At 36.5% G+C, this 26133-nt stretch overlaps 1 protein-coding gene across 3 annotated transcripts in view; it reads right to left on the bottom strand.

The window, feature by feature from the left end:
- USP15 (ubiquitin specific peptidase 15) overlaps positions 1-24568 on the bottom strand; it is a 61453-nt gene extending 36885 nt beyond the window's left edge. For all 3 annotated transcript variants that reach the window (XR_012053138.1, XM_002186846.7, XM_002186872.7), the window contains exons 1-5: positions 24391-24568; positions 13513-13640; positions 10360-10490; positions 7601-7727; positions 2321-2466 (exon numbers count right to left, since the gene is read on the bottom strand). Coding sequence is in view for 2 of the 3 variants with exons in the window: in XM_002186846.7 (XP_002186882.1) it covers positions 2321-2466; positions 7601-7727; positions 10360-10490; positions 13513-13640; positions 24391-24479 (621 nt within the window). In the remaining variant the exon portion in view is untranslated. The remainder of the gene's footprint in view (positions 1-2320; positions 2467-7600; positions 7728-10359; positions 10491-13512; positions 13641-24390) is intronic.
- Positions 24569-26133: the final 1565 nt, after the last annotated feature.

Genomic DNA, 26133 nt, shown 5'->3' with positions numbered 1-26133 from the left:
TTTCACACATTATCTTAATTTGGCAATCTTAATATTTCTATTCCTCTACAATCCATGGATGGCAAGCCACTTACCTCTCAAAGAGGTTAGAAGATGACCTGCAATGTTTAAGCAGCATCTGTTAATCTATAGGAATCACATGTCTATGCAACAGCCCTGTTAAGGAAGGGATACTTCCTGAAGGAATTTTGCCTCACACAGACGGATAAGGAAAAAACCCAAAACACCCAAACAAAACTATTTTCTGCCTCAACAGCCTTAAAACTGTACCTGTATGGTTACTCCATTAGCTATTACTCTATTACTCTATCAGCATATATCTAATATTATTTTTTCAACAGGACAGTTGGCTAATGAAATTAATTTCATTCGATTTGTTATTGGTACAGAAAGGAGTACAGAACACTCAGTCCCAACCACAGGCATCAGGTGTCATTTGAAACCCCTTTGGGTATTTGAGATAGCTCCCCTAAGCTGGCAGATATGACACAGGACCTACAAACAGCTCATGCCTTTTTCTGGATTGACAGCTGAGATAGCTGGATCCTTTTAAATGGCAACTAGACTTGAATGCTCAAACTGAATCAACTCCCCACTTCCAATGCAACTAATTCCGCACAACTGTACACTGATGTTTCAGAACACTAATTAGCTGCCATACTGTGCCTGTATGTGTCCACACTGTAACATAAATTCAGGTAAGTACTAATGCTCAAAACCTTGTGTATAAGCCACTTGAAGATGTCATCACATTTTCAGTCTCATGCATTTAAAGCATGAGATTGAAAACAAGCCTTCTATCCTGACCAGCTTTCTATCTGGAACAGAGCAGTCTGCTATCCTTGGTCACTGATGCTAAAAGACTGATTCTGCAATACTTCCTTGACTTACTCAGAGCTTACTAAACAGAAAGTAGATTTAGACTGAAGAGTTCAATGGAATCCCTAAATGCGTGCTTCAGAAATCAACTGAAAAATTCAAAGCATTACTTTACTCAATTGTGTACACTATTATAACTATTAGGTTAGACAGACTGTAATAGAATAACTATTATTAGACTAGGAAACTCAGCAAGAAAAGTAACCATGTGTATGTCAGCAGCTGACCAAACACATATGGCCTACCATGACATTTTTAGCATTTTCAGAAACCATGGTTAAACTCTGTTTAAAACAGTATTTGTTTTGCTCAAAGTACAGATGTCACCTAGAGATCTTGTCATGCCTTTATTAGACCATCATTGCTTCATAGTTAATGTTTCACTAGGATAGAGATAATTTGCAAGTTACATCTTTGATGTAAATCTTTTCTGGGAGATGTGGGCTCTTCCAGTAGGACTTTTGCATTTTTAAAATTACTTCTGTGAGGGTTTAAGTGCATGCAGCATGAAGCTACACAACACAATAGTTCAAGCAGCAATTTTGGTGCACTGATTACCTATTTCCATGCCATCAAAAAACCTGAAACACAGCCTAAATACTGTAGGAAAGTAGGTTATAGTTAAATACTTCAAAGCAAAAGGAAATACTTTAATACAACCTCGCCTAAAGTTACTGCCATCAAATTTCATCCATCCGCATTTGTAGCGTGACTGCATGAACTACAGCTGTTGAAAAAACATTCAACTCTATTTGAAGACTAAAGAATCAGTGTAATCATCCGAAAAGTTATTCTCTTAATGAAATTGCTCAATCTGTTTACATTTATATTTTGTAGTTTAACATTCAATGTTTGTTCTTTATATTAATCTGGAAAGGTAAAAATGTTATCTTGTGAGGAATTTCTCTGTAAAGTGATGATTTTGAAGTGATGACATTGTCTCATGTTAAAGCAGGTTTACAAACCTCTGTCTCTGTTGCTCTTATCAAAGTATTTTCATTTTTTTGTAATTTTGTTTGTGAAATCTAGACAGTGGAATCTGAGTAGAAGACATTATTCTTTTAGAATATTTAGAAAGTTCTTCAAATTTTGGGTTTCATTATAGAAACATATTGAAGATCCTAGGAATCATTATTTACTTCAGATTTTACCATTTTAATGTCAGCAATTTCATAAAATTTGGTAAACATAAAATTTAAAATTTGGACATATATTAAAAATTTTAATTAATCAGGAGAATTAAATCCTCTTTTCAGTCATTAATCCTGAAAATAAACAAAAAGACTAATTTAAACAAATTTGTTCACAAAATCTTCTATCCCTAATATAATCTATTAGAAAGTGATTTTCATTAAAAAAATTAAAAATCATTTGGTATAGCTACATTTTCATGAGCAAAAAGATAAATATATTCAAGGAAAGAAATAATATTTCACTGTACCTGTCCCTGGTATAAACCAGCATCCTGTATGGTACTGTCTGGTTTATTCAAAGGTTCAAAAGTATTACTCATGTACTTGTTCCACAATCTGGTCTCTTTTTCACCTGGAATATTGAAGATTTTTCTTATCTCCTTTTCAATTGTGTCTGTTTTGTGAAGGAAAGAACACAAGTTTAACATTTCAATACACAAACAGTATAAGGTCAAAGCATCAGAATTCATCTCCTCATATTCAAAATATGAAAGAAACTGTAGAAATTGCCGTGCAACTACATAATTTCGTAGGACAAGCAGGAAGTTGCTAGTTAGCTTGCCTTTAAAATGGAAACAGTCAGAGGACTGAATCCCTGAGCAAGGCAGACCAAATAAAAGAGAGGCTGGCAAGTAACAGATGACAGAAGCCATCTCCTAATTTCTGTGTATGCTAATAGAAGAGTGTAGGGAGTTAGCAAATTATCAGAAGTGAGACCAGTGAGCAAAATTAAGTGCAAGAAGTCATTCTGTTCCCTAAATCAACCCTTTTTGGTTTTTACACTTCTACCCATATTCGAGTGCAATTAGTACTAACTGCACTATTATAATAAATGTGTGAATTTAATTCACATGTCCACAAGAAAAAAAATCACTGCTCTGTAAAACTGAAGTGCATAAATTTGTTCTAAAAGGAAGGTGAAAGATTTTATGTCCCTGAAATAGTCAAAGAAAGGTCTACCAGCTCCTACTCTACCTGACAGAAATATAACCAGTGTTACATAATTTTAAGGTAGCATAACTTATCTACCTGAAATTTAAGAAGTTTTTAATTAACACTATTCTCCTTACACAAAAGCAGAGTTTATTAAAGACTTGGTTTTTAAACTAATATGTGCAGTGCTGTATCATAGCAATCCCTCTTAGCTGCTTTTTTTAATTGGTAGATTCACAAAGGCCCATGGAAGCTATGTCTCATAACAGTTAACACAGAACACAAAACAGGAGCCAAAAATCATAACACTTTATTCCTGATGATCACTGAAAGCACAACTATAAAAATGGGCCCTGTAAGCTCTTTGAAAGACATTTCTCCAAAATCTAAGGACAAAACACTAGTGTGTCAGCTTCTCTTGCTCCCTTTTACTCAAGATTATTTTCTCTTCCACTAGGTTAAACAGGAAAAGCCAAATTAAGACCCAAAACTTAAAAGCACCTTGCAAAAGATACTGGCTTGTGAAATGTATGACAACGGGCCAATATAATATCTGTAGATATTGTCGGCAACTGAATACCATTTGTTTCTATACTAGCTATCACACATTTTAGTCTGGAAGCAAGTGTTAGGATCAGCTGTTTTTTTAACAGAGATGATATACAGGCAAGGTAGGTGATATCAACAAAGCAACAGACTGATTTGTTGGCTCTCGAAAAAAAAATCGTGTACTGTCTGAATCAATTCTCAGCCAATGAATTAAAATAATTATATCTGAACAGAAGAATAAAACTAGTCAGCAACAATCTCGTAAAAAATGTAGAAAATCTAGATTTATCAATGGCTTTCACTAAAAGAAGAATTTACAAAATGTCATTTTTCATTCTATTAATATAGATTAATAGGCAATTAATTCTCTGAGCATTGCAGGTCATTTTCTTCACAAGTTCTAAGCTAACATTTATTAAGTTAATTTTTAACACATTTCAGCTTTGCTAACAGAACTATTACAATCAGGAAGAATCAATCCTATTGGATGACTACACATTATATCCAAGACTCTGGGAAGAGCATGTTCCACTTGACTATTATGCCAATTTCAAGACTGTGAAAATAAGATTCTTTTTGTACTTCCATGAACATATAACCAATGCTCACTTTATAATTCTTCCTCCCCTCCCCAACTATTACTGGAGTGCTGGCTTATGAAGTAAAGTGGAGTGCCTGTTCCAGCATAAATAAAAACATATCAAATAGGTATTGTCTGAGTCACACTGTGTATGGGGCTCTCCTCTAGTAGAATCACAGACTCATTAAAGTTGGAAAAGATGTCCAAGATCATTGAGTCCAACCTTTCACCAAACACTAGGATATCAACTAAACCATAGCAATGAGTTTCACAACTCAGTTCTAAAACACTTCCAGGGATGGTGACTCCCAACTCTTTTTTTGGCGAGTTTTAGTTATACATCCAATGCATGACATGATTAGTACTAGCATGATGTCTAAAAGAGACAGGAAGAACTGCCTTTTAAAGATATCTCTCACTCCATCAGCTGCATACTGACAATTTGAGACAGTACAATTTTAGAGTTAAAAGTTACAGCTCCCATACAGATCATAACCTATATTGTTAAAAATCATACAACTTATTAATAAAAACAACTGCACGCTTGAAGTACTATTTTTAAAGACTACTTGGAACAGTCTTGATGAGATGCTGAAAAAGTTCAGTGAATCCCAATACAAATACATCCTGGCTCCTAAAGTCAGTGCAATCACAAATGCTGGCTACAGGAAACTCTTAGATTTTAAGTTAACGTTAAGACGCCAGTCTGAACTAGGGAAGAGTAATCCCTCCTTCTTAAAGAAGGAAAAGGCTAGTCACCAATTCCAGATTAAAAAGTCCTCAAGGGTGGCAAGCATTACATTCTTGTATTCTGCAGCAGACCAAAGGAAGAGATAAATCAATGCCATTTACTACAACAATTTACTAGCAAAAGTCCATTAGATACAGAGCCACTAGTATAATCTTCTGTGAAGTTAATCAGCTCAGTTTTGCAATTGTTTTATGGCATTGTAGACACAATCTGACTCCTGTCTGTCCATAACTGAGGCCACAAACAGTCTTTCTGACAAGCTGTGTTTTGTAGAACTCTTAAATATTAGGCTAATGATTTAGTTCTATCATACTTTCACATGATTAAAATTCCTGAACGGATCATTAACTCATTTTCACTTGGAAGCTCTGATGCTCTCTGGAATCATCATCTTGGCTGGAAAGTTGCCTCAACTACATCTATTGTCTAACTCATTTTCCTTTTAGAATTAATCCCCTCTCCCCCAAGAGAGTTAGTCATAAACTGATCTCAAAGTCAGCATACACTGTCTCCAAGGCAAGGGCATAGGACGTTCCCAAGAAGGTCCAAAGAATGTGTCAGATGTGGCCAGTACCATTGCAAGATAATGACTGGCATTATTAGGTGTGCCCTTGACTTGGTACTGATTTATCAATACAGCTTAGCTTAGCATCTATTGGAGTGGAAAAGCAAAGGTATTCCAGGAATAACACACATCTGAAGATTGATGGGGGGATATTACATTATACTAAGAATATTTCTCTGTTTTTTTGAATTAAGGAAGGTCTTGAACTTATTTTTTGAGTGCAGTAAATAATATAATCTATGATGGTGGATAGAAAAATTAAAACTTCTTGAAAAGACCATATTACCCTGTGTCTACTCAGTTCTGTGGGGCTGTTACTGACTCTTTTGTACTATAAGCCTTCTGCAACTATAATAAAAATGCATCCCTTACTGGAATATACAAGGAAGAGTGAAAAATAATCAAGATTCTGTAAGATCCCTCTTGCATATTATTTATTTATATAATAAACATTTCTGCTGTGTATTTGATGAATTCCAGAACTACCTTAAATATATTAGAGGTAAGAAGCAGGTGGGAAAAAATCACAATCTTAGGAATGGATAAGAGGGATCAGTTACTATTTCACTCTTAAAGTGGGTTGAATTTTTCTAGCTCTTCTTCTAAGGTACAAACTCTTCTGAATGCCTTGGCTTGGATAGCTCTGCTTTGCACTCTGCACAGTAAGTTTCAGTTTTGGGAGAGGTATGTTTTTAAAGGCTTCCAGGAGCATATCATGCACATTTCAGGAAAGCAAACAAGGCCAATGTCTGGAAAGGGATTGCCAGTGAACTCTGACTGCTTCTTATTATCTTTTATAACAATTTATTCATAATTTTAATCCTCTCTTTGCTAAGGAAGAATGAATATATCTTAAAGTAACTGTCATTCCAAAATGCCCTGCTTCTGGATTAGAGAAAAAAAAAATTCATCCATTGCCTATAATTTCAGTGATACAATTAAATTCAATATAGCTGCAAAATAACATGCATTTGGTCCTAAGGGCCCAATGTTAAAGGATAATGGCCTAAGGACATTGTCCACTGTCCTAAGGACAATGTCAAATTGCTTTTTCCAAGTTTCTGGTTTCCTCAGAAAATAATGAAGTACAACATCCCAAGTTAAAACACATCTCAAAAAGACAAATTAACAACAAACCTTGTTTGGTGGAGAATTTTCACAATTTAAAAGTGAAATTTTTAGAATTTTTAAAATTTTAAAACAATTTAAAAGGTTGTATTCTTATACAAGGCGTGATTCTTTTTCTAACTTAAAATATTGACATTTCACAAAGTAAAATTACTACTTCTAAAGCAAGCAATCTGCAAAGAATTAAAGGCTGGTACATATAAGTCACTACTCAATGTGAAGAGGAGCAAAATCTAAAAAAAATACACTGCTGTCAACAAATGTAAACAAAGGGATGGCTGGACATACAGTGCCAAGGGCACAATTCTGCGTGAAGTACAAAACTGCACAAATACAGACGATTGAAAGACTCTTATCTCAGATACACAAGCACAAATACACCAAAAAATGAGGAGCAGTATCTTTGAAAATGTTCTGATTGTTATTTTCAAAGTCAAATATCTTGTTAAAATACTGTCACTGTTTCAAGCAGTGACAGACTGCTCAAGGAGCAGTCAGAATAAATGTACTTAAAGGTTTAATAGAGGATTCAATTACTGTAAAAGATTGTGCCTGGGCTGCCACTTCACAACATGAAGAATACTGCTTTTGTAGGTCACCTTTAGGCATTAATTTATTAATTAAATTCTTTCTTGTGTTTTGTATATCCTTCTCTTTATATATATGATTAGAATGTGTTGGTTGAAAAACACATAAAAAATATACTTCTTAAACATCAAAAGCCAAGAAAAAGTACTACAAAATCAAATAAACAACATCACACTATTCACTTTCTTAAAAGCTCAAACCTCTAAGGTTAATACAGATGCTTAGATAATAAAACATGCAATTATATTGTTACAGTTGTAGTAAACCCCCTCAATATTCCAATTTGTTAACTTTTAACCTTGACCCAAACAAAACAACTCCCATTGTTTTTAATGGTCAAAATACCCATCAATCATTTTATTTAGACATTTATTTAGAACTTGCTACCACATACAAGTACCAATCACATATTTTTAGAAAATAGTTATGCATACCTATTGTATCAGCTTTACTAAATCTTCGTGTGACAACATTGTTCATATTTCCATTTTCACACAGTTTTAATTCTGTTAGATATACTTCTACTTTGCAGTGCTTTACAAACATACCCTGTTCAACGACCTGAAAACCAGAATGAGATCACATATCAATCAGTCTGAATATACTTCAAGATATTTGCGACCTCTTCAAGAAACAGAAGCTCATGCAATACAAAACACTTAATAAATGCAAAAAATGAGAACTAAAATTCTCCTATAACATTTTAGAAACACAGTAAGCTAGAAAGTACTTTTTTTCATGATGATGATTGTCTTACCTGTGTATAACACGATGTCTTTCAACGTGTAGAAAGTAGAAATCACAAATATGCAACCTTAATCCAAAGTTACGTGACCAGAAGGTAAAACCACCCAAAAGGTACTTTTATTTACAAATTCATTCATTGTATAGTACTTCCTCAGAACACCAAGAACTAGTTTTCACACTTAAAAGAGTACTTATCAAAAATATAATACACACAAATAAAATCTGGATATCACATTTTTAAACAAAACCTACAAATCTTCTACTTACATTCCAATAATGAATACATTCATTTGAAATTTTACCTACTCATTACAGTTGTTTATTCTATGTTCATTTTTGAAACACAGATTACGAAATAGTTAAATACACAGGATTTTTTTGGTTTTTAATAGAAGTAAAATGTAGAAAAAGATATTCAGGGTCACCTCTTAAATGTTTTTCCCTTTGATCTTCCAAAGTAACTGCATAGTCATGTAGACTACTCCAAAAATAACCATCAGCCTGATATGTGATACATCTGACAAATACGGTTAAAATAAAGCCACCAGCTATTTGCTTGGAGAGATCTGCTATCTCCTGTACAAATATAACTTATGTGTATGTCCCGTAGGAAAATAATGAAAAAATTAGTGAATTATTTCATTCCTTGTCTTAGCTTTAATGATTGTCAGTGATGGCACTTAAACAAAACTGCATCTTAATTTGAGCAGCTAGTAGTTTTCAGCTACTACAGTCAAAACAAAATACTGGCAGTGGCAACAAAACTATACAGTGCAGCTAACACATTTCTAAGAATAAAAACTGACACTCTAGTGGGAGTACAACTTATTACAAAAGGTCTTAACATTATTTGATGTAGATCAAATACAAAATTTTATCAATTTAAAATTTGGATCCACATTTCAAAAATGTTGCTTTTGCAACAAAGGGAGTGAAAGAAAAGTATAATACCACGTTTCTGAAAAAAAAGCAACTCATAAAGGCAGACAGGAAAAATAATAATGAATGACAAAAGCATATGGAACAAAAATGCTGAACTGGAACATGCTTCTCAGAGGATAACTGCTGTTCATATTGGCAGAAAATAACAAAGCTATGCCAGTTTACCTGGCCGCTCATTATACTCCATGTTTCCAGTTAGCTACTTCCAAGTGGAATAGAAGTTACTAATTTCACTGCTCTCTCCTTCCAGCTTCCTCCCAAAATAAAAAAATTACAGACTTTTTACTTTACCATGATGATGGAAGAGTATGCATTTTACTGAAATCCATTTTCAGAAAAAACAATACCAAGTTGATAACAGATATATGTTTAAAGAGGGCAGTTATTTTAATGAATTTTTGCTCTAACAGAACTAGACAAAACGACAGACATTTCAGGCATGTCTCTTTAAAACAAAGCCAAAAACCAAAAAACTGTTTTATTATATTAGAGAAAATATTATAAAACGCTTTAATAAACTTCTGTTGCTAACCAAATTAATTTTGACTTCTTCTACAAAACTTCTTCTACAGCTATATCTACCATTTATTTGAGGAGTGGACTTTAAAAGTAGCCAGCATGCAGAAGTTATACCATACTTATGTCATAAAAAGGAAACAAAACTTTTATTACAACAGAAATCATAAAACTAAATTCTAAGCCTAATATTTTTTCAGTGATTTTAAAATAATTTAAATAAAGATCCCTGTAACTGAAAGAATACACCCTAGTAGTCAATACAAGAAGGATAAATATACCAAAAAGTATTTTAAAAGTCCAGTGAAGATGCAACTATAATCACAAAGTTGAAAATCTTAAGAAATTACACAAACAAAAAAAAAAGATTGTATGATAAATAAACTGGTGAAATGTTCTCTCACCTTTAATAAGGGTGTTATGTGCTTGAAGCAAACAAAAAAATTTAAAGATGTTAATTTTTTAGTATCTCATATTGATGGAGGGCCACACTATCCACCATACCATGGACTACTACTTGTGTTGTGGTAAGCTTTTTGCTTAAAGGAATAACTCCCTTGGCAAGCAGCTGAGCACAGAGTGCTTATCAGAAAGAAACTACCAATTACTCCACCAATGTTAACATTATTAGAGCTAGACTTTTTACTAACATAGTCAATACAGTTTTAGAATTATTTACCTAATTACAAAATCATTTGCATTAACAACCATACAAGTTTCTAAAGCAAATTCTTGAGATATTAACAGAACTTACTTCCAGAAAAAGAAAGTATTATGTCCTTTGCATCCCCCTGCCTCAATATTACACATTTAAGCCTCGAATATTTGAACAAAAAAAAGATATCAATAAGCAACTAAAGCAGGAGTTCTCTATATGATTATCACAGGCCAGGACTTAAAATTCTGCTAATAAATTCCTGTGCAGCTCCTGCATATTTGCAGGACTACACCTGAATCAAACTAATCCCAGCAGGTAGTTAAAGAGTACCTTGCGTGCAATTGGCTCTTGACCTTCCATCAGTGTGTACCAGCTCACTAGCCTATTCCAGCCTTCAGTTGGCAAAAGGATGTAGTCCAGCTCATCAATGAGATGTTCCTTGAGAGACTGGGAATCACCATCTATACAAAAAAGATTATTTTCACTTGAATACTGTAATTCTGTACTTGAGTTTTTAATGTAACATTTTTCATGTAAAGAGCAGGCAAAATATTTTGAGTCACAATTATGTTACCAGCATTATGGCATCCAAGGTGGTCTTTGGAAACCACGTAGGCAAATTACCCTGTTTATGCTTAGCACACCTATTACAGGTGGTATTCCTTTACTGTTTGAGTGACAACTTTATATCCTCATGCAATTACAAGCACCTAGTTTGTTATCATACACCATCCTAGCTTTCAGAGAAACTAATTCATTTCTCCCACTCACTTCACACATTCCCACATCATCATGGATATTTCCACAGCTGAAAATGAGAATGAGTAGTTAACTGTCGATTCAAGACAAAGTTTGAAGTAATTCACCCTAAGTCAGACTAGGAAAGTAGCATAGTACAACCTCCTATTTAAAGGATCCTATGTGCTCTGGATACAGTCACTACAAAATCCTTTGCAGAGAAGGGGAGATGCTGCACTTGAATGAAGCACAACTTGGAATCTCTTAAGGTAAGCCACATGCTTTTAGCTTTCATTCAATCCTTATCAATAGTAGCTATCTTTTAGGTCCAAGAGGTGATTCCAGATGTGAGCCACAATGAGCTTCAAACATTTAGGGCAGCTGTCCTTCTGTCTGGAAGCATCACATTATAGCTAGGAGCACAGTGAGGGGAGAAATCCACAAGCACTTCTTCAGGTCTACATAACTCTTCACAAGATTCATACAGCATATATGCTTATATGGTGAGAAGGTGCAATTTGTATTCTATTACGTCCTTCTAAAAATACCAATATTTCTTCTAGTATAATTTTTTTAGAACCACGAAACAGATACCCAAATTCTGACAATTCAGTCCCTCATATACAACACTGTTTTCTATGATGAACCATCAACTACCCTAAATACCTACTTCCTTGTGCCCACTTTGACGATGTATCTCTTCTTTTGAACAAGACACGTGCATTACATCACATTCGACTTTTTTTTGCACATGTTGAGATTAACTGAAATCTCTACCTGTCAAGTTTTCATTGCTCTCACTTCATCCAAATGTTCTGGAAACAAGGGAGAAGCATTTAAGTATTATAAGCAAAACATACTACTTCAGTTTCCTGGAATCACTCTTCGGTGAATTCAATTACAGTTTTCCTTATCAGTGCATTACACTGCAGAATATCTGAGAAAGCATGCCCATTTTAGATTATTTTATTCTTTATATCAGATGCACATTTTTAAGGAGAGCAGCATGACAGCAACTAGAGCATACTGTCTGCCAAAGACAAGATCAAAATCCAAGCATTTTCAGGGTCACTTTATGCTACATAGAAAACTTAGTACAGAGAATCGTTGCTTTGCAGTGGGTGAAAGAAAAAGCTATTATTTGTGGGCACTAATGCCCATAATTTCAAAACTACCTTTACACAGGAACAGTAGATGTTGGAGAGTAACTGGATGCATGGAATCACTGCCAATGTGGAACCATAGTTTAGAACCTTAAATGAGCAAAAAGCAAGGTCCACAACCCCTGATGTTGTTTATTTTGAAAGGGGCACTGGTAGTGTCAAAACAACACAATACAGGTTTTCAGAAGCTTTCAGGAAAATGGCTAACATGACTTCTGATTTGGACAGCTAACCCTAAAGTAGGCTTCATAACAACAGTAACTTTAAGCATAGTCTGAACAGGTATGTAGATTAAGTTATAAATGGTACGGATGAACTAAACAGTGTTTTGCACAATTAGAAATCGCCTATTTTTGAAGGGGAAGACAAAAGAGAGAACAAGCTGATGCTACCCCACTGAAGACAAAAAGATGTTGCTACATCTGATGGTGAGATGTATCACCTGAACAACCCTGCCTCACTGCACGATTTACTAGAAGAATGTACAAAATAGCTAAATCCTCACATTTCAGAAAATAAAACACAACACTCACCTGGAGGAAAAAGACTTAAAAGTTTCTGGATGGAAGTGAACATATAGATGTACAGGACAAGACAACACTTTCTACAAAGGCACTGATAAGTGTCAGATATACTCATTCACACTGACAATTAGAAGAATGTGGTACAACAAGCTATATGAAAGGTGCAATCATCTTTAACATTCAATTTGTAAAATAATGAGATACTAATTACAGAAGTTTTGAATTAAGAAAGTCACGAGTTCATCATAAACCCCGTGAAGCTGGCAAAACTGGTATTATTATGTGTCAATAGAACAAGCAGTCAGTATTATTACATTACCTGTAACTGAAAAGAAGAAAACCAATTATCTACTAAATTTGTATCTGCTAGATTAAATATTAACATCTTTAATGGTATTTTGATACTGGACATTAAATACAGAATTTGATGCAAAGACTGAAATATTGGAAAAGTATTCCGAGATCTGTGTTCACAAATTTGGCTACAGTTCAGCAGAAGTCAGTCAGACCTGAGACAGAGTTTAACATCCTTACAAGACCATAAAGAAAATAAGAAATTATCCTCTATTATTTCACACAACTTAAGTCACTGAACTAAATAACAGCACTTCTTCAATTGTTCCAGAACTAAAGGGCGGGCTTAGGGCATCTTTACAGAACTAAGTTTTAGAGTTCAACTTAAAAATCTTATTTTAAATCAACTAATTTTGTCAAGCTACCAAAAAAAGGGAAATAACAGTGAACTCAAGCCACCTTTTTGTCAACTTGACTAATTTTCAGTTCTCAAGACAGCTCAAAATCTCATTATAAACCAGGAATTTCCACATTATTACATATTTTGTTACCATTACAAAGAAGTTCCAATAACTGTATTTACAAAATAGTGATTTATTAGGGAAATCTATTCCAGTTCCTTTGTCATGGTCTGCAAAGAAACCAAAATTTTCACCTTTATGTATGCTGAGGCTCATTTACACTGCCAGCTTCAAAAGATAAACTACTTGTGGCAATTTGCACTTAATATACTATAGGCTTATTTCACAGTGAGAGGCAGTTACCTTTGAGAAGTCCAGAGTTATCAATAGGACCAGGGTACACATTCTGATCTCCCATCTGGTATTTGTCCCAGCTGTCAAAACCAACATATTTTTTCCACTGTTTGAACCAGCGACTATCCACTAGATACCTTAAAAGGAAGAAGACATACGTATTAATTATTGGCATTCTACTACTTCCTACCTCATTCACGGTAACGCACCAGCATTCATCAGCCTTGTGAAATGACAGTGTTTTTCTCTCTGTTCTGCTAACCATTATCAGCACCTCCTACCAGTGAGGACTTTAACTGGGGTCAATTAAAGATCACTCTAACAGCACTAGGTACAATTCTGCAAGACTGCCAATAACCCTTATCAGAGGACAAAAAAAGGCAAGTTGAAAAAAAAAAAACATTTCCCTTTTTAGCATGAATAATTGTCACCTTTAATTCCTGTTCCTGATTTTCAAATTCAGGAGATTAAAGTTAAATCTCTATAATAAGACAGCCCTTTAAAAAAGTGAGAGGGAATTTTCAGTAAAGAATTGTCTGCTACTGATGTTTTATTTATAATATTTAGGTGCAACTTGAAAAAGTTCAGGAGTCTGATGCCTTTCAAGAACCAGAAAGCTTGTTTTCTTCCTCTGAGTCAACATCAACACAAACAATAAATGGTCAGCTTTTGACAGAGGACTAGATGTTCCTCCCACAAATTATTATCAACATTACACTTCATATAAAGAAATTATATCTTGAATCTCAACTCTACAGTATTTTTATCCAGATTAAACTGCTATCACAGTCTGGCTTCTACAAAGTTCAGTGATAACTACATTTTATACCCTTTTCTCCAGAATTTCTTTAAGATCAAGATACCAATTTTTTTTGGTGATGTTTAGATTTGTATTTATTTTTTAAGATACCATATGCATTATTTCTCCTTCCTAAAAGTATTCATAATCTGCTGCCTTGTCTGTTCCAAATCTTTTGCTATTATGTTAGGATGAAACTGAATTTGATTAATCTGACATGCCCTTGCCTTTATACACTAAGTTTTCATTCTCATGCACATACCTAAGGCCAACAGCATTCTCCCCTTTCTCTTCTGCTGTGGCCATCCAGCTCTATTCCATAAGAGCTGTAACTGTAACTGTGTGGTTATGAATGCAGTCACCACAAAACCTGCTAGCCTTGTCCCATTGGCCTCTACTTTCTTGACCTAAATTTGAGTGAACTATGAATCTTAAGAAGCAAATATATAATTTTACACAGAAGAGAAACTATCATACAGGCAAACTACCTTTAATTATTACTGCTCCTGGAGAATCATTTTACTTTACAAATGGTTTGTGTTACATGTCCTATCACACCCCAGTAACAGAGTGATTAATAAAAATTTTTGATAATAAAATTTAACAATGTGAGAAAGTTTGGGGTCCACTGTTCTAGACTTTAAACAGTAAACATTATCTATTTCAACACCTAATCAGTTTTCTTCTTCCACATCCAATTAATTTTGCCATCAACCAAAATTTGCTGTGCAGTGTCTCTTTAGGGTCCTCCTGAACAGAGATATTGAAATATTGCTGTTTCCTAACATGAAGTGCAAATAATCTTTCATTGTTTCCCTTCATGTTTAGGAATTTTGCATTTAGCAATCTTTTCAGGTTCAAGTAAGAGCTTACTATTTCTTGTATAAAGAAAGCTGAAAGGCCACTTACAAATCATGCAAGTATGTAAGTATGGTAAGAACTACACAGCACAGTCAAGTTCCTTTACCACAAAGAAGAGGTAACATGCATTACATGGAAAAGTTTAGCAAATTTATTTAGCAAAGAAAAAAGAATTTGCACAGAGATATTGAAAAATGCTAGCAGACACCATAGATGTGAATTCGCAAAGCAAATTGCTGGCTATAGGCATGTATGTGCATCTAAATATATATCTACGTTTTATACATATTAGGCTTTTTAATGAACATTTTGCTACTTTTGCTTCAATAGAAACATGGTACAGATGAGAAAAACTATTTTGAGTTACTGTGAACACAGTCACAGTAACTGTAATCTTCTCTGTTATCCTGGTTTAAAAATGGTATTCCCCAATTTAGCACTCTGAATAAAAAAAACCCAAAACCATAAACTGCTACCCTTCCCTCACTCCACAAAAAGCAGAGATTACAGGCTGAGATAATAACAATTTATTGGAAACAGAAATGAGAAAAAAAAAAAAACAGTAACAGCAACAATTTTAATAATAGAAGTGTAAAAAGAGGGTTATTTACATGCAAAATGCCCATCTTGGGGAACAATGAGCAATGGTGTATGGGATTCCCTCTCCTGTCATGCTTTTTCTAACCCTAATCTTTGATTCCCACCCCTGGGGGTGGTAGAGCATAATAACTGTGACATGCCCAGTGCTGGGCTCCAAGCTCCACTCCCTCACCATGGAAAAATTAACTCTATCCTGGAGAAAACCAGAACACCCCATTACAAGAACTTGCTCTTAATCAAGACATGAAATACTACTTTTCCAGTAAGATTAAGGAAACAAAAAATTTGCATTCAAATGCCTTACGCTACCCTCATTTTATCCAAGAAGGATATACCACATTAAAGATTATGCCAGGGAAGGGAAAAAAAAAAGGAGTACTATTACACCACACTCAGTTTAAGGCAAATCAATCAACCTGCTAAAGCACTTCTGTAGCTAAAATCCAGACTTCTTAGTATTAATGGGAAAAGTAATAATCAAAGATTTATAACTTACAGCTTTTGACTCTAAAAACACATTCAATATAGCATTCTCACCAAGATCAACAAGACTTCTCATTTGTACATGAGAAGGCAACTTATCTTTTCATCAGTGTTGTAATATCCATGACACAATCAACCATCTAAAAATTACTACCTACGAGGAACATCCAGTAATTTAAGAGGAAGCTCAAGTAATCAGAACTACATCTGCTAAACCCTCATTTGTTAAATGATATTTGATCACTTTTTAGGAAAAAAATATTAAAAACTTGGGGTATGCACTTGGACCAGATACACTACCCTGTAACGCATGTTGTCCCAGAAACAAAAACAGAATACTAAAACAGAGACCAAAATATATGTATATTAAGCTTGGTACAATGTTTTGCCTTTATTTTTGTTACTATTACCTAATGCATGAAGGAGTTCCAAATGAGTCTAATGCTACAGTAGTTTCTTGAACTGTGGACCTGACCAAGAAGGCCACCCTAGAACTCTCCATCACAGTTAAAATGTATGGCCTATCTATTTTTTTAAAATTATGATTAAGAAATGTTTGTTATCTGATGGAATCAAGATTTCAGGAAACACATTTTTTGCTCTTTGGCATGCCATCCGTTTAGCTAGTGAGCAAGATAACCAACCCATCTTCTGAGGTAAAACAAATCTGGAGGATTTGAATTAAGATTGAAGTCAAGAACAATCTCAAAATTCCAGATATTCTGCTTTGGGGGGCAAACCTTAAAAACTGCATAGACAAATGAACTGGTTAACTCTCAAACAGCAGATACCTGGCATTTATAGGTATTTCAAATAAATCTGTAACCTCAAATTGTTTGAAGAAAATAGTACAACCAAGTCACTTGGAGCCAACTGGTCAATAACATAGAACACTGGAATAGACCCAAACCTTTACCTAAAAGTAAGCAAAATCACGCATGTACCATTTGCTGAAAATTACACTCAAATATGGAATTTTCAGTATTAACAATAATGGAAGTATTTGTACAGTTTAATTAGCTTTAGGAGTTTTTTTCCTTGGTTATATTATGTATAATTAAAATTTTCTTTGTGCAAGTAGAATCAAAAACTACAGAACATGTGAATATGTTCTCAGTTCACTTCTGGCCTACTTCATTTTCCAGTATTTACTCCTGAGTAGAGTTCCAGATTGCTTTATAAGATATAGCTTCTCTTCTGTAAAATGTTTCTTGTCTGTCTGAAGTGGATTATTATATAAAGGGGACAATTTATATTCTACAGTCCTCTAGAATGCCGGATAATGGAATGAAGCTGCAACAGGGGAAGTTCATACTCCACATCATGAAAAGCATGAGAGGGTGGCTGGTCACTGGAACAGGCTCCCTGGGGAAGTGGTCACAGCATCAAGCTGGTCAGTTCAAGGATCACCTGGAAGGCATTCTTAGCATATGGTTTAGCTTGCAAAGAGCAGGAAGTTGGATTCAATGTCCCTTATGGGTCCCTTTCAATTTGGCATATTTGGCCTTGGCCAGTGGTCAGTCCATCTGGAGCTGGCTGGCTCTGTAAGACACAGGGGAAGCTTCTGGCAGCTTCTCCTAAAAGCCACCCCTGTAGCAACCCCGTTACCAACACCTGCCATGTAAACCAAATAAAACTGGGTCATCCAATTAAATTTACCTGAATAGACCGTATCCTTATGTATGACCAAATGATCAACTGTAGAGACACAAGGCAGCCCAAAATAGGATTACTTACAGCCTTTGCACATTAACTTACAAGTACAAAAATTGAAGCTATTACAACACTTCATTTATTTCTTAAATAAAAACTCAACAAATAATAAAAATCTATTTTAAGTTTATGGAAGTTTTAAAATTTCACAGCTGCATGACCAAATGGACACTGTTCACTGAATGAAAGAAAGTATGAGCAGGAAACTTATTAACTGATTTCTGAAATTCCCGCATGGTTTGAAACTTTTTAATGCAATTTAAGTTCAGCTGTGATTTACTGCATATTTGGACTTAATAAACCTGATTAACATAATAGAAACATTACACAAGTACAACAGCATTCATTCTTTACCTCAACATCTAAGTTGACAGAAAAATATCTCAACAGTATGACTAAGATCTTGGTATTTCCTACTGCTGACAAAAGCATTCTGAATTCTTGTGACCATTATATACAGAGAGAATTAAACAACATGTAACCTAGATTTATTTATAATGACTGATACTTCAGCTCTTTGAATTCAAAATCAAACCAGAAAACTTTAATAAGCAATAAAGACACTTCACAGAAAGACTCATTCTACACTGTGTACTGTTGGTACATCATATCTTCTGAACAGAAGCTATTTCACTTTCAACAGTAAAACTGTGCAAATTGTCCAGAGAGATAGGTGAGGACTTTTTTTTTTTTTTTACTCTCCTCACTGTGCATGAGTACAGATTAAGCAATACAGAGGACAAAGTGGAACAACTGTTTTGCAGAAAGCAAATTAGGACTCCTGCTTAAAGGCACAGCATCTGATTTTTGTTCTTGCACAACTGCAACTATAAAAATAAGGAGATAAGAAAGGGTTTGTATCTGTATTTCTACTTTGATTAAGGTGACGAAAATTGCTTGACCAAATACACTCAAAATTAATAGATGCCTTTAAATTTTCTTCCAGAATGAACAAGTTCTTAAAGTTCAAAATGGTGATAATTATTCTAGTCTATCACACAAACCATACCATCTTCTTATTAAAAATATAGATAAATCCACAAGAAAAAAGTGCATGTGTCAAAGACAAAAAAAAAAATACCTTACTATTTTTAAGAGATCCATCTAAATATTCCAGATTCTTCTTCAGAAATAAGTGTTTAGCTCAACAAAATGCACCAAGATTTCAAATCAATTAATCAAATTCTCACTAGAGCCCAGGATACGCTCTACTGCCATAATGTGCTACTGTAGCTTAAGCACATTCTTCCTCCATAGGCCAAAGAGGCCTCTTCAACCAAGAGGCTGACCAAAAAGTACAATTCAGCCAAAATTAGTGGAGTGCAATTTTAGGTTAAAATTTCAGTGTGAACATTGTATTAAGAACTATATAAGTGTTTTGCATACCCTTAGAAATTTTCCATACTTTTCATTAAAAAATAGTCTAACAAATCAACTTTCAGGCAAAAACCTGGAAAAAACATGACTTTAACATGCTTTCATGTCACCTATCAATTAACAGAAGAAAAATGCATCTGCTCATCTCCACTTTTAAGTACTGTCCAGAAGAATTTAAATCTTTGTAAACCACTGGTCACATGCAGCACCACTCCTTATGCAGTAAGAGAAACCTAACACCAAACTTCAAACACAAGGTTTAAAAGTCAAAATCAGCAACTTAAACCTCATTTGAAAATAAAAACCCATCCCAACTCAATCTATCCTTGGAACACTGACATAGTGTTCCTTATTTCTCATTTTATGAAGTTATCAAAATAATTTAGAGTATCATTCCAAATGCTGTTGAAGAGCAGGTCCATAACATCCCATCATGCTCTCAGTGAAATCAAGCAAAATCTTCCATTAACATTCAATCTAGGTTCTGTTCATGTACAAAGCAATGATGGATGACCAAATGTGGAAAACACTGAGAGGACAGTACTGAGAAAAAGGTACATGGCCTGACTCTTGGGGATGCCCTGGGAACGGCTGACTTGGACTTGATCTTTATGGGTCCCTTCCTACTCAGCATGTTCTTTGAAGACCACAGTGTAAAATGCTATTAAAGCTAAGCACTTCAGCATCAAGGCTATCATCAATGATGGGCACTGCAGGGTTTTTAAGCAGGCCTACAGATGTAGCCCTCTTCATCAAGATTCCTGAGTTTTCACTGCAGCCAGAATTAAAATACTTGTATGTTCAGTGAGGACATTCACTTCTGGAGGAAAAATTTTTTAAGGTTGAACTTATATCTACTGATCACTCACTGGGAAGGATTTTTACCCCACTTCAATTTTACTTACTCTTTTTAGTGACCAAGTATTACAATTGGAAAGGCAATGAAATTCCCACAGGTTAAGAAAAGAATATTTTTTTCACCGTCCAAGAAATGTACTGTATGGATAACAGCAGTACTCTACCTAGACTCAGCAGAACTTCAGAAGTGATGTGTATCAGACATCTGAAAACTAAAAATACTATACTTCTGTGGTTTTACTGATTTGCAAGTCTTAAAAACCAAGACAAGATCAAGAATCTATCTCATCACTCTTGTGAAGTGATGACTGGCATCAAAATTCATTGGCTAACAGGGCTGAAAATCAGCCTTCCTTCTGGCCTAAACCTGACTAGCTTCAGTTTACATAGTGTCTTCAATCTTTATCTGCTCGCCTAAAAATCCTTATCCCAGAAGACATCTTCCTCTTATGTAACTATTTCCCAACTCAAAATTCTAGCAAAACAGACAAAGGTTCTCTAAACTCTTCTCTGAAATACAAGGCTTCTACTTTCCCTATTAGATTTTGAGAAGTCTGAACTCATTCTAAATGAACACCTTCTGTCACATGTGGACACCAGAACTGGACAGTAGAATGGTTTCACTAACATATTCTGTATACAGTACATACTTGTACTGCTACTTGGTATTCCCTATTCAAACATCTAATGATTGCATTTGTTCCCTTAGCCACTAAATAAACTCCGTGTGATAGCTTTCGTCTATGGTAACCGCCTAATTCTTATCCAAGTAACTTATGTATTCTCATTGGTTCACAAATTGTTACGGCAAGCAATAGATGAAAGAAGCACAGTAGAGAAACTCTGAAAAGAAGACAGAGAAAAAGTGGTAAAACTGATTGCTGAGGTGTTAGCTATTTTGAAGTCACTATCATGCACTTTAAATAAAACATTTATTGGCAGGTGATACCTAAAGGTGAGAAATGTGATTACATATCCTAGACCATGGAGGGACAATAAGTTCAAGAGTGTAAAAGCATTTGTAATGTCATATCTGAACTACGGCAACAACATTTCTGACTAAGCCACAAAAGAATAGGAACTACAGGGAAGTAATGGCAGAAATGGCTTTAAAGGTAAAATCAAGAAATCCCACTTTAACATGGGGAAGAAATTACAGAGAAATCACCCAAGAAGGCACATAGAAAAACTGATGGTCTTCCCCTCTATGACAAAACTGAGCCAAGATCAATAACTTTCATTATTGAAAACTACTTCCGTGATACTGTAAAAACAGAAAAACTTGGCAAGGTTCTCAAGAATATTACTGCAGCTACAAAGGCATTAAATGACATCATCAAGACCAGTTGGTCACAGAAATTATACTGTGCCTAAAAATCTGATGAACATCAACAGCTCTTCAATTTGAGAGCAGAAGACACTGAGTGAGTTCAAATTTGCCTGCAGCTATAACAACCAATATTTTTTGTCATTCTAAATGAGAGGATAAAATCTCCTCAGACAAAAAATTCTCCTCACTTGTCAAGCACCAGTAGAATTTCAAAATACTGAGATGTAATTGTATCGGATGCTAAAACTGTGAGACATACAGTGAAATGCAGCATTTTGTCTTTTTTTAAACAGAAAATAATCACAGAACCTGAAGATCCTTTGGACAATATTGCAAGAAGTAAAAATTGTATTACTTCAAGTTCTGTGGAACAAAAGTGTAGTTTTTATACTGACTTTACTAACAAAAGTAAACAACATTATTCAAAAGAACTGATGAACAAAGGAAAAATCTGATGTTTATTTAATGTATGTTTGGAAAAGTAGGATAAATTGAGAGATAGAAGAATCCTCAAACTCTTAGAATTTAATAATTTATTAACTGGCCATAAAGAATGCAAAAAAGACCACTGGGACAAACTAGCCCAAAATCTTGCCTTTGCAGCTGAAGCAGTTAAAAGACACTAACCTTGTCTGTCCACTGAAGCAATACAGCTTAATGCATACTATTCCCAAGCTACCCTTAAAAACATCTAATGGAACAAACTCCACAGCTTACTAAACCACCTGTTCAACTGGTTTCTAGCTCTAGCAATTCTTCCTCCAATATCTAACTCTAAAAATGTCGCATTTCAACTAAAATTTATCTCTTTCTCTCTGCAATGTACATGAAGAACTTTACAAGGAAATTCATCAGCCACTTCACAGATGCTTCTAAGATTTGCCTCTCTTTGCCCTATTCTTTAGCTGCTTTTTTCTTAGAGAAAACCCCCAAAGCTTTATACTTTCCATATGTAGCTTTTTGTTCTCTCCATGCTAAATTCTGAAGAGCATGGAAAAGACTTTCCATGTACAAACCAGCATTTTAAAAGGACTGCATTTGAGTGTTTCATTTGAGTGTTTTAAAGCACAAACAGAACAAGCTGGTATGGAACTCCTGAAATTTTTTTCAGCGGTATTTACTACTGAATCAATGCAACTTTGAATCATAGTTTACAGCACCTTAGCTGTTGTTTCCTTACTGATGTCCCAAAAGATCAAAAAGCCATTTACAAAACACCTCTACAAAAACATTTGGACTAAACCTACCATTTAATTTGTAAAGATAGCTGCACAGTCAAAATATAAATCCTGCAAATGCACAAGCATACACGCTTATGTAGTTCGATTTAACAGTTCAAGAGTAAAACTTAATGGGACTTTGCTGCAGCTTATTCAGCTTTGAAACACTTGAATTCTATCAGTGTCAATCACAGCTAGATATACTTTCACAGAACATTTAGAAGCTTTTACCACATAACTGATTCTTCTGTATTAAAGTATCAATACTAAAAAAAAGTAAACAGCACAGTAAACTTACTGTTTCAGTCATGCTGTCCACTAGTCATAAAAATACTATCACTTTGAACAGTATTAATTGCTTGAAACATTGTTTTAGTAACTGGGAATTACCTAATAGAACCCTAAAAAAATAGTCCTGAAAGACAACAAACCTGAGCACGCTTTTACTACCCCTGGTCATTTTCAACAATACTATGTGAATTCATTTCCTTTTTCTAGCTTTTTTTTTCCAGTTTCAAGAGCAGTGTGTTCGTATGCCAAAACTGAACATATACTCAGCAGTATTTGAATAATGCATCAGAATTTATGCTTCTGACACACGCTGCAGTATCAACACTGTTAAATATAGTCTTATATAGAACTGGAACAGTGAGTGATGACAGCTGAAATGAGGTGGGCTAGTTCTACTTCTGTGTATTCATAGTCAATTTTCTGTAAGTTAATGCTTCAACCTTTGTCTTTGGGTGACAGTTTCACACAGGATGTGATGAAGAGATTGAGTCGTAGAAAAAGTGTCAGTTCCTTATTTTTTCCCCTCCTAAAAAAAAAAGCCCCATTTCCTAGCCTCATAGAACTACAACTACAGAAGCCCAATTACCAAATACACGCCAAAAAGAGGTGCTTATTTTACGGTGGATTATTCTGTTGACAATTTGAATGCCATACTAAGGAATATTTCACGACTGACCAGAAAAACATATTTTTCAAACGTTCCTTGTTGAAAAAGTATCATAAGGGTCCGTTTGCACCTTCAGGGACTCTTTCTTAGGAAATGAACACGATTCCAGTCACAATAAAATTTAAACTCAAGGCTTGTCACAGCCACGGACAGGCACAAGGCACCTAGGCCAGAGCACAGATATTTCTGATAACGTGAAGGTGACGCCGGGGCCATTTCAGCCTGGATAATGGAAGAAGCGCCTACTAGCAGAGCTCTTCTCCCCCACCTCAATACTCCTCGCGCAGCCAAAACAAGCCCCGTGCGGGCTCCGGGCCCGCCATCCGGGGCTGCCACCCGGCAGCGCGCCCCGGCAGCCGCGCCGCTCCCTCCCTGCCCTCCGCTCGGGGCGCTGACCTCGGTGCCTGCCCGCCGCCCGGGCCAGGCCGAGGCCCCGCCGCACCCAGGCGGCCGCTCCCGCCTGGCAGGAGCTGCGGGAACCGAGCGGCGGGCAGCGGCGGTACCGCGCTGCCTCCCTGCCCCTGCCACCCGCCTCCTCTTTCGCGGCAGAGACGCCGAGCCGCCCCCGGGAGCGCCTGGCGGGGGGGGCGAGGGGAAGGAGGTCGGTCCCTCCGGCAGCCAAGCGGTCCCGGGAGCGGAGGGACGCCGCCCGCGCCGGTCCGCCCGAGCCCCCCCGCTCCTTCCTCACCAGGTGTCGCCCTTGCGGAGGGCGGTTTTGAGCAGCGCCGCGACGTCCGTGCGCTGGGTCTCCAGATCCGCCGCACCTCCCTCCGCCATCTTCTCCGCCCGGCAGCGGCAGCGGCGGCAGGGGCAGGAGCGCGCCGCGCTGCATGCTGGGAGTGACGCCTGCCGGGGCCGGCCGCGGCCCCGCCCTTCCCAGAAGCCGCGGGGCGGGGCCGGAGCGGGCCCGGGCGGGGCAGCGCCGCCTGGCGGCCGGGAAGTCTCACGTCCCGTCTCCGCTCCCGTCTCCCCCAACCCCGGAGGGACGGGCGGGCGACATCTCCCTCCGTGCCTTAATCGGAGCGCTGAGTGCGCAATTAGATCCCTTGCGCCTCGCTGCCGGATGAGTGGTTTGGATCCCCGTAAATCATACGGTGATACCGTCTGTGCTGTTGTGCAAATACAGTGGCGGGTTCAAATCGTCTGTGTGACTCTCATTAGCTTTTCCAGACCTTCGCACAAACCAAGGGATAATTTCTTTGTTTGTTTCAGTCGCTCTTGCCTGAACCTTGTACAAACAGTGCAACCTGTTGCTTGGGGTTTCACACACACACCAAAAAAAGAAAAAAAAAAAAAAGCCACATATCCACATACTACGTTACATAACCAGGTTCTCTCTGTCTCCCCGTTTGTATAGAGATTTCAAAGACTCAAAATGGTGTGGGAATTTAGGGCTGGGGTGCTGGTGACAAACACTCGGATACGAGAGTTTGTTCTTTCAGATCTAGCTAGTGTAAGTGTAATGCCCGCAGCTGTGTACCTGGGGCCTTTCCTGTGCCCAAGTCCTTACAGCCAGCCGCATTGTGTGACGAGCACCAGCACTGTATCTCAGGCTGCCAGCTAATGCATTAGGCATTATTAGCTAATTAGCACATAGTAGCATGTAGCTGTTACAAGCAGCACTAAAAAGTGCTATTTAGATCTGTGCGCTGCAAAACAAATAGAAGGCTGTTATGCAGACATGGTAGTACAAAGCTAAGTAAGTATTTTATCAGGATTATCCGTGAGGATGATGATATGGAAATAAAGGCAAAATTATAATACGAAAATCATATTGAATATGTAAGAACTCCCAGGAGTTCAGAGCGACTGGTGATGACATTCATGGCTTCTCAGGGAGCTGGAATGTGAAATTCCAGGAGGAGGGGGAAGGAAGTAAAACATAAATGTTTGGGAGAGCTGTGGATCTAATGGCTACATTTAATGAGAGAAAACTTAACTGAACAACAAGAAGGTTTCCAGCCACTTCAGGAATAAATTTCTTGGTTATAATCTCCAAGTTTAGAAACAACTTTGACAAGTTCCCACCCCACACCAGGGCATAACAGGTAAGAATAGTGTTTTACACTCTGAAAGTTATCTGTGTTCCAAAATTGAATTTATACAGAAATTATGTTTTCATGGAAATTTGGGTAAATATTTCTTAATTCACGGTGCTGGAAAACATCTTCATTGTTCATCAGGCTGTAGCAGGACCATCAACAGCTTAATTTGCCTGAAGGTTCACCTAGAGCCACCCATGCCTCTGTGCATTGTGTTGCATAACTGCAGTTACTCAGTAAAAGATCTCAGATTCCTGAGTTCAATCTATTTGTGGTACAGAAACGGATTCTGGACAGGTATTAGGTGCTACAAATAGGGACAGCAAAGCATACAATGTGCCATTTGAAGCAGAGCTTTAAGAATTGCCAAGGAGAGACAAGAGTAAGAC

The sequence above is a fragment of the Taeniopygia guttata genome, chromosome 1A (assembly GCF_048771995.1).
Source record: "Taeniopygia guttata chromosome 1A, bTaeGut7.mat, whole genome shotgun sequence".
Classification (NCBI taxonomy): domain Eukaryota; kingdom Metazoa; phylum Chordata; class Aves; order Passeriformes; family Estrildidae; genus Taeniopygia; species Taeniopygia guttata.
The sequence above is the reverse complement of the archived record's forward strand: the minus strand, read 5'-3'. Positions and strand labels throughout refer to the sequence as shown.